Consider the following 13,071-nt stretch of genomic DNA (forward strand, 5'->3'; position numbering starts at 1 on the left):
CAATATACATAAAGGTGCAATGTCATTTGCATGTCATTAAAAAAATAATATGGCTAGATAAGATTTAAAAACTCTAAACCACATATAAGCCATGTGAAGGGATAATTGACATCTTACATATTAAGAGCTTTTTTCTCCTCATGCTGCCAATAGAGTGGGCTGTTGGAAATGATTTTTCTGATACAGTAGTATTTTTTCAGAGAGCTCTTGAATATTTATTACTGGATCAGTCCAAATCTCAAATTGCTGAAAATATCCACATCTCATATGCACTGATACTTTTTTTGCTGTGACTCTCAATTATTATTTTTTTAGTAGTTTGCTCTCATCTTTTAACATAGTTCTTGAGCACTTTATTTAAAAAATGTAGAATTTTAAAACTTGATGCTTTTTTTCTAATACATGCCACAGCTATTCTTTAATTTTGCATTCATTTCTTTTCACACAACCATTTAATTAAATGTAAATAAATGTTAGATTCTGGACTTCTGGTTTCATTCAAGGACAAATGTCAATCATGAAATTTATGTAATTCTATATGGTATTTTTCTCCATAATATTTCAGAGATATGGACAGTGCAGTCAACATCCTTTCTGTCATGAAAGACACTAAAATTGAACCTGGGTCGGAGACCTATTTGGCGCTATTGAATGCATATGCTGAGAAAGGCAACATAAACCAAATTGAAGAGGTAATGCCCTTTGTTTGTAAAACTACAACTTATATCTAGACTTACGGCACTTTTCAAAAAAAAAAAATCTGACCTTTTTAAATACAGTTCTTCCATACCTGACTATATATTTATCCAGAAAAGAAGATGATCCTGAATTTCAGATGGTATTAAAAAATGAAGATTATACAGGGAATACTGTATGAATACACACATAAAAATAATCCTATATAAAGCCCAACTCCATATCATGTCACTTTAGGATTACCAGAGCCACCTAAAACTAATTCTGTGTATCTTTTTTATCCAAGAAGTTTATGCAGTTGATACTCTTTGCGTATATAAATAAATAAATATTAAGGCAATGCTGCAAATAAGAGGTAGATCTGTTTGGTTAGACCTCGGATAAGAATAGAATGTTCCAAACTAAAATTAATTGTCTATGAAAGTATCCCTTTTTTAAAGGAATATTGATTACGTATGCCTAAACTATTTCCCTTCACATATACAGAGTAGTAGGGAATCATGGGGCTGACAGAAAGAAATAGTATAATAACGTGTTGTGGCCCCGATTCCCGAGCCTATGCTGTCAGAGGAAGAAGACCTGGAAGATGAGGAGGAGGAACTGGGAATGCCTTCCTCCCCAGGACCTTCCTCTCTGGCAATGCCTTCCTCCCTGATAATGCCTCAGGTTTCATCAGACAACCGAGAGGAACAGCCTGAGATTAATCAGGAGGAAGGCATATCGGAGCAGCCCCTGACAGGGAGTAAAGAGGAAGAGTGTTGGCTTGATCCTAAGCAGCGTCGTAGGGAGAAACGTGAGCAGCAGCGTAGGAGGCGTGGGAGGATCAGAGAGTGAGCTGAGTCATTGAGCCACACCCCACGGGATAAAAGTGGGTGTGTTTTCGGCTGGAACTTTGTACAGGACAAAGTTTAATCTTACTTCAGATTTTCTTCATGAATGATTTTTGTGGACTGCCTTGTAATTTTCTGTGAGTAGATTTTTATTTGTTATCAGTTCGGACTTGGCAGGCAGAGGGTGTTGGAATGCCAAGGATATTATCAGTTCCAAAGAATTAACTCTGTGAAGTCCGAGCCAGCTTGCCTGCCTGTGTTTGTGTGAGTTTGTATTCTTTCATCTTTTGGGAAAGAAGAAAAGTGAGACAGAACAATAACGCATAAAGAAAAAAAAGACTACGGAAAGCTCAATAGGAAGCTGTGCTGGCTTAGCATGTATGAAGACTTACTCTATTTTGCAGTTATTATGAAGTTCCATTGTTTTCCAGTCCATGCACATTTGCAAGTGTATCTACAATGAGATAGAAGCCATCATCAAACTTAAAATGCTTCATTAATCTTAAGACACAATTTTTTTAGTAAAAAATTTAGTAAATTTTTTTTTAGTAAAACAATGCCATGTGTTTGAATTCTGCAGTGACAATTTTATGGTAAGGCCTCAAGAAATATTGTCTTAAGGCTTGCTTACATAATTAGCCAATGCAGTATATCAGTTATTGAATCAGTATTTGCTAGGCATGTTATAAACCTGAGAGTTTTTCTATAGATATTGCTCTATGGAAAAGAATGTGTTCTTTTATTTGACTGACACATAATAAGATACCTCTATTGTTGAAAGTAGTACTGGGAAAATTAGCAGCTATTGAAGATAGCTGAATTGAGTTAAATGTTCCTGATTAAATGTTCATGAAATTACATCCTTTAATAGCCAGATCATAAGCCAATAAAATGGTATTTTGCTGCAAAAGAAGCCTACTTTCTTCTATGGTTTTAATTAGAGCTACATTTTTCAAAAGTCTATAATTCATAGCTAGATTCATTTTTGTCTTACCCACAAAACTAAAGAAAAGAACAGCAGTTGTGATATTTACAATAAACACTAACATGACATTTTTCCGTTTGCTGATCTAGGAATTGAAAAATATTGAAAAGACTGAAATTTACCTTTCTGAAAGAGATTTTATGGATATCATTTTTACTCTTGCTAAGGCAGGATATCCTCAGTATGTACAAAATATTCTGGAGAAGATAAAGTTTAGTAAAGAAAGCATACCAGGTAATGTTTTTCTACAAGTATTTCAAGATATAGATTGTTAATTTTGTTCTGTTAATGACAAGTGGGGAATGTAAGGTAAATGAGATTTATTAATGTATCCTATTTATGTAGCAGCCATAGAACCAAAATTGTAGGTAGAGTATATTTCTTGAATACATACTTAAATACACATCAAAGTACCCTTTTACTGAGATTATCAGAAAATGCATGTTTATAAATTCCTGTCAAAATCTTACAACTTACATCTTTCCCTCTTGTTTTTATTCCAAACATAGATGTAAAGAACCTTTGCCTGAGATTAATAACATTTAATTTAGAAGATACAGCTTTTGAAGTTCTGCATTCAGTTTTTGGGGCATTAGGGCTGACCTGTGAAAAACACAATACTCAGTGCAACTTTTTCTTACAACATTGTATAAACATGGAAACGGTATGTGAAGGCTCACAGTGGACAAAACAAGATTAAAAGTGCATTCCTGCTTACATTCAAAATTTCTCAAGCTGATTTTTGTGGGTTGGTTTTAAAAGATGTGTGGAAATTAATAAGTTGGATTCTATGTTGGTTAGGGTCAGGAATAAGCAAGAATTAACTTCCTCAATCCCTCCTTCCCCTGCCAGCCACTAGACCTCTATAAAAATCTTTGGGACCCTTCTAAGTGGAATGGGTTGTGCTATAGAAAGCTGACCAATATCCAATCCTCTTTCATAAATTCATATTTTTAAGTGGCTCTCAGGGATTTATGTAGTGTGAAATTGGCAGAAAGCTTTGCATATTTCTAGCTATTTCTGCTGGCAGATTTTTAAATCTAGCTTATTTAATTTTTTAAACATATTCTGATCTGTTAGGGTTTCCTTATGCACTTATCATCTTCCTCTACAACTAATTCCATAGATTACCAATATAGTTCTTCCCATATTCCAATTTAGAAAGAGGATCCCATTCTCTTAGTCTTTATTTTCTGTATTCTGGACTGCAATCCAAGGAATTCTTCCTTGGTCTTTCACTGCTTGGCTGATAGATGTTAAGCGTAGCATGGGTTTCCCAGTCAAAGTTTAAAAAAATATATGTTTTTCAATATTTGTGCTTTATTGTCATTGTGATTTTTGAATGATTTATTGAATAGTGGTAAGCTTAAAATTCTTAAATCTTATTTCTTGCAGCCTTTGGCCAAGTTGAAATATTTCTGCGATAATCTAAAAGCAAGCAACTTACACCCTTCATCTCTATTGTCAAGTTTATTCTTTGCATTGGAAGCAAAGAAAACTGGTATTTCTTTTTGCCACTTAGCATTGCTGAACATTTTTGTACATATGTTGTTACCATGCACATTAACTTTTCTCTTTCTGGATCTTTTTAAGATTTAGCTATTGGTATAATGAAGATAATAAAAGAAGAAGGCTTATGTCTTAAACCTCACTATTTTTGGCCGTTGCTGGCTCAGCACCAGGAAAATAAAAACACTGAAGGTTAGCACTTCTAATCAGATATTGGTTATCATTAATACTAACACAATCCTATAGCAAGAAACATGTTTGAACACCAGAACAACTCAGCAACATGCACAACTCTATCAAAACATTATTGTCTTTTGATGTAGTAGTGTACTTTATATCAAAACAATTGCATTGAAAGGTTATTATTTCATTCTTACTTTATTTTGTCACTGTTAATAATGTCACATTTGTAACTTTACAAAGAGCAATTATTATTTTAATTTGGTTGTAGCCAAGGTTCAATTTGTCACAATATTCTTGACTGTCTTTTAATATTCTGAACTTGAAAGACAATACTGAAATCTAGAGAAGCTTTTAAAATCAGGTTACTTTGTGCAAATTCTTCCTCTAAATATAAAATAAATAAACCTTTTAGATGAGGTTTTCATGTTTCTTTGCAGTGATAAGTTAAATGTGAACTTAGTTACAATAATAAAAGCATAAAACCTTCATTGTTGAACGAATTCTCATGATCTGACAGCATATTGATTGAAGGACTAAAATGTTCAGTTTTTGGATTCTTAAGTAAGCTTAAGCATTTAGCACACTTTCCCTTGTTAGAGATGGGGGTGTCTATAAGATATGAGTAAAAATTGAACAAATATTAAATTGTAAAGGACAATATCTAATTCTTTGGTTTGCATTACTGGTAATTCAGAAAGAATGGACTGATAAAAAGATGCTTTTAAGAGAAGTACTTTCCCCTTGGGAAAATTAAAAACTTCCTTTTTCATCTTATTTCACAGTATAATGTGTTTTAGAATGAGATGCAGAGTTGTTAGTGTGACATAGATGACAAACAAAATGCAGAAACAACAAAAAAAGAGCTTTTAGCAGGCAGTTCATATTCAATTTTATTTTAAAATATACAGTCATATTCCAACTTAGACTAAATGCTGAAACAAGTATTCCCTAATTGTTTCTGGCAATAAAAGTGTGCTGATCTTTTTTAGAAAATCTTTATAAAACAATGTTCTCTTGTTAACTCTTTACATTCCTGAAAATGTTTAAGTCTGTTGGGGAGAATATCCTAATACAACCTTTGAATTCAAAATGGTTGGCAGTGTATTGCATCTCTTCCAACTATCCCCAAACTATACATACCACAATAAGTTCAGGTTTAGCTGTTTTATTTAATCCTATTTCTTACCAGTTTGACTTACCTCTATCCCAAAACTAATGATGTCTAGCTATATGTAGTTATATTTATCTAGTAAAAAAGCTTCTTGCTGATAAGAATGAAACAGTAAGTGTTGATTTCATAATTTTTGCAATGAGAAGGTGAATAAGCAAGCAGTTGTGAAGTTTGGAATCGTGTTTATAGAAATCCTTCAGCCTCAGAGGCAGCCACTTAATATTGTGAATAAAAATGGCATGACTTTTAGTTGCAAAAAAATAAAAGGTTTTTCTTTATCATAAACGTTGTATAGATTAAAATGTAGAAAAACTTTATGTATATTGTTAAAAATTATGAGGTGCTTCTTCAGCTAATGACTCGTTGGCTATTTTATCAATGTAATTCTAAATGTTGCATTCAGAATTCAATTCACTGTCAGTCTTTCTTGAAACACGGTGTGGCATCTTTTTTCTAGTGGTATAAACTTGAACTAAGGAATTATATGAACTCTTGCCACAAAATAAGAATTGCTCTATGATGACAACATGTTAGATCCCATTATTTCAATAGTAGAGAGAGAGTGTATGTGTTTGTATACACATATAGCTCAGAGTTGAACTGTTGGATTCTCTTCTTGGATGTGTAGACTTAAGATGCACATATTTTCAGAAGTAATTTGTCATTCATTGAAGAAGCTATCCTGTCAACAGGTGGGAAAGCTACTTCTAATTTTAAAAAACGCTTTTGAAAATTACTATTTTTTAATTGGAGTAGGACACTATTTAGCTATCTAATTTGAAGGCTATTCGTTGGATAATTTAAAGAACTAATGTATTCTCATCTGTGCCTTGAAAGAGTTATTAAAATATGTTCAATCCTTAAAGCCATCAGTCTGAAACTTTGCAAGGTTAAGGATCCCTAGAGAACATTGATCCCTGTTTTTGTCATCCTAAAATGAAGCAACTGCAGACTTCTAATGCTTTTCCATTATACCTTATAATCAGCTTTTTTTTTAATCAGGTTGGCTTCAAATGAAATCTCTGTCCCTGCAGACTATTTTGTTATTTGCAGAAAGTTATATGTAAAAGAAAGCAGTAAAAACAGAAATGTTTGTTCTCAAACTAAGACTTTGTGCTCAAACTAGGACTAAATTATATAAACCAGCATATTTTTTATTGTACCTTTGGAATGAAAATTTAAAAGATTATATTTATAAACCTCCCCTTAAATTTTGCCTATAAAGAAATTATGCATTGGGTAAAGAAGTATGATAGTCACCTTGTGAAGTTATTTTTTTTTCTTTGTGTAAAAAAACCTAAGCAATATAATTGAGCTTGGTTCATGGTAATTTTCAGGATATATCTTTGCAGTTTTGAGCATTTAGTCTATTGTAGATAGTTCTGGAGTTATGTGTAAAGATCTTCCATGAAATGGGAATTAGAAATTTGATTCCTCCAGATGTAGTAACATAAAGAAACATAGGGAAAGTGCAAACTTTGGTGGATTAAGTAACTGATGATTAAAAGATAATAAATATATCTGTCAATTTAGTGCTTGGTTATCTTGCTTTTGATTGAAAAATGAACATTTATCAAACTTGGAAACATCAGCATGTAGGTATCTTCTGAGACACTGAATGGGGGATAAGGCAATATATAAAATTTAAAAAAACAGGTTAATTCTGTTTTCATCATACAGAATTGTAATGGAATTTGTGAATGACTTTCAGAAAGAGTTGAAGAGATGGTGCATTTGAAACAATAATAAGAAATGAAAACTTTCAAAAAATGCATCCATATTTATTTTTAGTAGAGTAAAATGTGTTTTCTGTCAGTTAATCAGTGGACTAATCCAATATTTTAAACTGTGAAGTCCCATGTAAATAAAGATTAAAGATAAAGAGTTGAGAGAACTTTTTTCTTTTCACAAGACATCTTATTCAATATAATTTATTAGTCCATTTTTGTTTGAAGTTATTTTTTTAATTAGTTGACAGTCACAACATAGATGATTAAAATATAATTACATCTCTTATTCTATTATCTAAAACCAAATGTCACTTTCCTATTCAAAAAGTAGAAAGTTGGGGAGGGGGAAAAATGAAAAGAGAGAGATAAAAAAAAATCCTTATGTTTTCTACATTTTAAAGCTCTTTCACACAAATATGGCTCAGGAAATTCAGATGTAAATAAAAATGAACCAGCTCAAAAATTGGGGAAGACTGGAAATGATAGGATTACATATAGCCTGGCACATTATCAGAAAGTTCAAATAAAAATCAACTACTAGCTTGAATTTTTTTGCAGACCACAAACAAGGCTTTTGTTTTTTTGAAGCGGAACCAAAAAATGCTTCTTGATCTCTCTTTGGTGATACGAGGGTTCAAAATGTGGCCACCACCAGTATCACCATGCGTGATACGAGGGTTCAAAATGTGGCCACCACCAGTTACCAACGCAATCATCAATGATCCAGACCCAAAATTTTTATCATTAAATTTTTAAGATCTTCTACCTCATCTGGATTGAATTTACCACCTGTCAATTTGAAGAAGGTTCTGCCCAGTTACAACAGCAGCATACGGGGCAGCCTATGTTTGTGCAAAATGAGGACCCCTCATTGGTTTGCCTTATTCCAATCTTGTCAGATTCTTCCCTCATATATTGGAATTGGGTGCTTGCAGAAATATCCTCATAACAGGATTCCTTCGTGCCAAAGGGATAATTGTCAATGAGTACAGGTTAATAGTCCATTCTAGGTGAGGGGCTTGGTTTGCTGAATGTTTCTGTTTCTGAACTGGTGGACCCCATAGGGCCAGCTGATCATGGGTAGCATGATGGACATTCAATATAATTTTAGTGATGAAATGAACCAATCCTGTGTTTAAGAATTAATATCCTATATCAAACTGTTTCTCTCCCCCCCCTTGCATTATTTGTGAAACAAATTAGGAACTCTTTTTTTTTTAATAAGTTGGAGATGATTTATAATTGGAAAGTGGATTATAGTAGGAATATAGAGAAACAATGTTGTGTAATGAGTAAGAAACCAGATTAAAAGCTAGAAGATGCTGGGTTATAGTTCTGCCTTAGGTATAAAGCTAACACAGTAACTTTTGGGTCTCTCTTAACTCTAGCAAAAAGGCATTGGCAAGCAAGTTCTAAAAATCTTGCCAAGAAAAGTGCAGGAACTAATCCAGGCAGTTGCCAAAAGTCAACATTGACTTAATGGTATTAACAAAGGAAAGGAACATTATTAATAATATTGATTAAAGTATTAAAACTAAATAACATTTTAGTATTGCTTAGCACCCAAAGCAAAATACAGTGACAACAATGTCCATTATGTTGCTGCGTATTCAGACAACTTAAAGTAATTAGGTTCTGGGTTTAGATGTGACAGAACATCTACCAGGTTTCCCCTAAATAGGACTCAGCCAAAAAATAAACCCTAGCATGATTTTTCCGGATGCTTGTAATATAAGCCATAACCCCCCCAAAATAAGCCCCAGTTAAGATTGTCAGCCAGATGGATGCATTTCAGTACTGTACCAGAAAGTAAAACCTAACTGGAAAATAAGCCCTAATTCATCGTTTGAAGCAAAAATTAATATAAGACCCAGAAACATGATATGAAGTTCCTTCATGGTCACTGAATACCCTACTTTATGTTTTTCATAAACAGGCTAGTGATAATTTGAATCTTTGCTTTATGATATACTGAACATAATTGATCATTGTGATTGCTTAAAAGTAAATGCACTGCTGTCGTATGTTTAATATTTTTAATTGTGGAAGAAGCAATAATGAATGAAAATTCAGTTAATGGTATTTTTCCATGTCTTATAAACTTACATTTTAGGTGTTATGAGAGCTATTGACAATTACTTTGTAATTAATTATTTCCAAATAAACTTCCAGTTCTGCTGAAATCAAATCACTTTTCTATTTTAAGGCAAACTTCAATGAATGGTATGGCTTTAACTTACTGCGACTTGTTTACATGTACTTTTAAGTGCTCAGCAGAAATTCACATTTAATTATTTGCACTATGGTGCACTACATAAAATATTCATGGAAGTGACAGTTTTCTACAGGTTTCAGACAAGGACTTCAGGAAAGAATTTTTTTTAAAATAACGGATGAGGAAACGTGGACTAATAATGTTTATGCTACTAATTTATATTTATTTACTTATAACCCACCTTTATTTTTACAAATAACTCAAGGTGGCAAACATATCCAATGCACCATTCTCTTCCTATTTTCCCCATAAGAACCTTGTGAAGTGAATTGGGCTGAGAGGGAGTGAATGGCCCAAAATCACTCAGCTGGCTTTCATAACTCACAGTCACAGTCTTCCACTTTCTAAACCTGGTTCCTTAACCACTAGACCAAATAAAAATGCTACTTCCAGTGTGGTTTTTGACATGAGTCTCAAATTAACTCAATATAATGTAATAAAATTCTGTGTATGTGCATTTCAAGAAGACCTGATTTTTGAACACTTTGTGGTAACCTTTTATATAGCAATGTTATTTTATTTTTATTTTATGCCTTTGAGTCAATGTTGATTCCTGGTGACTGCCTGGGCTAGTCCCTACAGTTTTCTTTCTTCCACTCAGCTGGGTTTCTGCCTAAGGCGGTACTAGAACTCACAGTCTCCTAGTTTCTAGCCGGATGCTTTAATCACTATTGTACACCAAACTGGCATTCATTTTAAAATGTACTTGATGTAATGATAAGAATGTAAAATGCGGTTATGTTAATTAGAACATCTAAAGATAGAGAAAGAAGCAGTAGAAAGGAAAGGAATAGTAGTAGAAAGGAAAGAGGAATATCAAAGTATATTAAAATGTCCAATCCTGCTCAGAAATTTAAATTAATGAATTTGGTAGTACTTAGTGAATTTCTTGGTAGAATTAGTGATGAATACAGCAGTGTTATTATTTACTGTGGAAATGCTGTGGAAGAGTCTTTCAAAAGAAAATCTTCCAAAAAGACTAAATTCATAGTGGTGAGAGAATTAAGTATCCCAGCATCTTTAGAACATAGACTTTGCTTATCATGATTCTTCCTGGAAATTCCCGATTCTTAGTGATTGTATCCATGCAGTTTTCTCAGCAGTGTAATAGAAGTGGTTTATCATTGCCTTACAGGATTTTTTTTAAAAAAACTTCTACTACCAAAGCTGACCTGTAGAGCTTCTGTGATCAGCCAAGGTTAGCTAGAGGCTGCGATCTTTAGCATGCTATCAGAAATAAAACCCTTTTCCAACTGTTCAAACTTCTAATTGTCTTCTACTTTTTGTGTGTGAAATCAGACAATCTGCATATAGAAAAAATTCACATCTTAGGATCTGATAATCTATGTTTGAAGAGAATCAAGCAGAATACAGTAAAAGAGAGTACAGAATACAGTAAAACAAAGGCCGATGTAGTCTCTGCTTTCTATGTAATTTTGCCAGCATAAAATAATTAAACTTAAAAAGCAGGGGTGTCAAACTGGCTGGCCATGGGCTGGATGTGTCCTGCACAGACCACATCCACCTCAGGTCTGCAAATGGGAAAACATTGTGAAATGTCACGTGATGGCAATGTGACGCGGCAAGTTTGACACTGTTATAAAGCCTTACGTAATCTTTATTTCATAGACCGAGCCATTAGCAAGCTATTTAACACCTGTGGTCTTTTTCTTCAGGCGTAATTAATGTCCTCAAAGCTATGGATGAATTGGAGGTAAAGCCAAATATTGACACATATTTATTATATGTTTTTACAAATTTGGATAACCCTGACCCTTTTCGCCAGAGGATTCTGGTAAGTTTATCGTTTGTTTTAGCACTTTAGTATTTAATAACACTCATTATTATAGGGTTGTATAGGATTGAGCTTCAGGACTTTGATTCATGATTTGGAAATACCAAGTAGTAGGGCGATATATATTTGATATATCAGATAATGTAATTTTGTTAATTTTAAGATAAAAACCAACAGAATCAGATGATGTATACTTGCTCTATAGTACAGCATGCTAGGATTGGAGAACAGAGTAGAATTGTTTTGATCTATACAAATTTTGTCTTATTGGCCAGATGCATTGGGCTAGCAGTCTGAATATCTGAGGATGCATTTAGGTTGTAAGAGCAGGAAAACAGTGTTAATGGTTTATTTGCCCCATTGAACAAGGTTCTCTTCCTAAACTCAGTTTCTTCCTAACCCTTTTCTCCTGAGACTTTTCATTGTTCCCATTGAAATTACACACACTGGAGAGGTTTAGGATTTCATGTCCTTCATATGGTCACCAGCCTGTCCCAGCTGGTGTCTTGTTCCACACATATGACAGAGTGCATACTAGGTTTGTCTTTCTTTTTTCTTGAAACCAGTGATCTCAAGACAGAAAAGCTTTGCATGGTTGTTCTCATATATAGATCACTCTTTTAGCTATCTCACATGAGGGGGAAGTGCAACTCTCTAAAGAGATGGAAAACTAAAGTGCTTGGTATAACCAACATTTTCCTGAATCTGTCCATGATACTATTGAAGCGTGAATAGTATTGAAATTACACTTAATGGCATGATGAGATACTAGATAATATTTCATAATCATGTATAAATTGAACATAGCAGGAAAGCAAATTGTTTAAATTTCTTACTAAATTCCTTGCAAAGTGAGTTCTCTCTATCATAAAATGATAGGCTATAAACAAAGCATATATTTTAGTCTAGGACAGGGGTGTCAAACTCAATTTCATTGAGGGCTGCATCAGGGTTGTGTTTGACCTCGGGGCTGGGCGTGGCCAGCTTGCTGTCACTTGTCAAGGCTCTGTTTTCAGTCACGATGGCCTCCTGCAGCCTTCTGTCAGCAAAAACGGAACTCAGAGAGGCCACACACGGCTTCCCCTAGCTCCATTTTTGCTGGCAGAGGACTGCAGGAGGGCAGCATAGTCAAAACCAGAGCCCAGGCAAGCTGCATGCAGCCTGCCAGAGCTCTCTTTTCGCTGGCAGAGGGCTGCAGGAGGCTGTCGTGTCTGAAAACAGAGCCCGGGAGGGCCATGCGCAGCCCTCCTGAGCTCCATTTTTGCTGGCAGAGGCACCACGGGCAGGTCCTTTGCTGTTTCCAGGGTGGCCCTTACAGGCCAGATCTAAGCACACTGGGGCCTGATCTGGCCTACAGGCCTTGGGTATGACACCCCTGGTCTAGGTCTAGGACATCCTTCACACTTCCTTCTGAAAAAGCTTATCTTAGTTAGATCTCCTTTTCTACCAAACGTAATATTGCACGCAGCACATTAAAAACATTCAGAGATATAAAGTTAATTTTATAAAGGACTTTGGCTCTTTTGTACAGCAATCAAAACATTTCTCACTATTGTTAATGTGAAAAGCTTGAGAGTTTGCACTGTATTTACAAATCTAATAAATTGAAACAGATACTGTCTTTTAAAATGATTGCTTTGCAAGTCTACTGTGCACATTCTGTCTTTTTAGTCTTTAAATTACAATTTAAAATTATGCTTTGCATAAATAATTTTTTTGAGACCTTTAATAACATCTGTAAGATAAGCCATTGCACACACTGAATTACAGAAGACGGCTTTGGTCAAGGCTGGAAGGCTGTTGGCCAAACCCACACCAGATCTAAAATATGAAGTATTTTAGAGAGCTTGACTATCATGATATACCAGGCTGTATTACCATTACTGTATTACCATCT

The 13,071-nt window shown here is 34.3% G+C and overlaps 1 protein-coding gene and 1 pseudogene across 2 annotated transcripts in view; one reads left to right on the forward strand and one right to left on the reverse strand.

Annotated features, from left to right (window-relative positions):
• LRPPRC (leucine rich pentatricopeptide repeat containing) overlaps positions 1-13,071 on the forward strand; it is a 92,617-nt gene that overhangs the window by 10,673 nt on the left and 68,873 nt on the right. For both annotated transcript variants that reach the window (XM_026683437.2, XM_026683455.2), the window contains exons 7-12: positions 566-692; positions 2,601-2,745; positions 3,021-3,175; positions 3,907-4,012; positions 4,105-4,212; positions 11,056-11,174. In XM_026683437.2, coding sequence (XP_026539222.1) covers positions 566-692; positions 2,601-2,745; positions 3,021-3,175; positions 3,907-4,012; positions 4,105-4,212; positions 11,056-11,174 — 760 coding nt within the window. The remainder of the gene's footprint in view (positions 1-565; positions 693-2,600; positions 2,746-3,020; positions 3,176-3,906; positions 4,013-4,104; positions 4,213-11,055; positions 11,175-13,071) is intronic.
• On the reverse strand, positions 7,535-8,200 carry LOC113420587 (cleavage and polyadenylation specificity factor subunit 5 pseudogene; annotated as a pseudogene).

Source organism: Notechis scutatus, chromosome 1 (genome assembly GCF_049901735.1).
Source record: "Notechis scutatus isolate UNSWTSFEM ecotype Mainland chromosome 1, rNotScu1.2, whole genome shotgun sequence".
NCBI lineage: Eukaryota > Metazoa > Chordata > Lepidosauria > Squamata > Elapidae > Notechis > Notechis scutatus.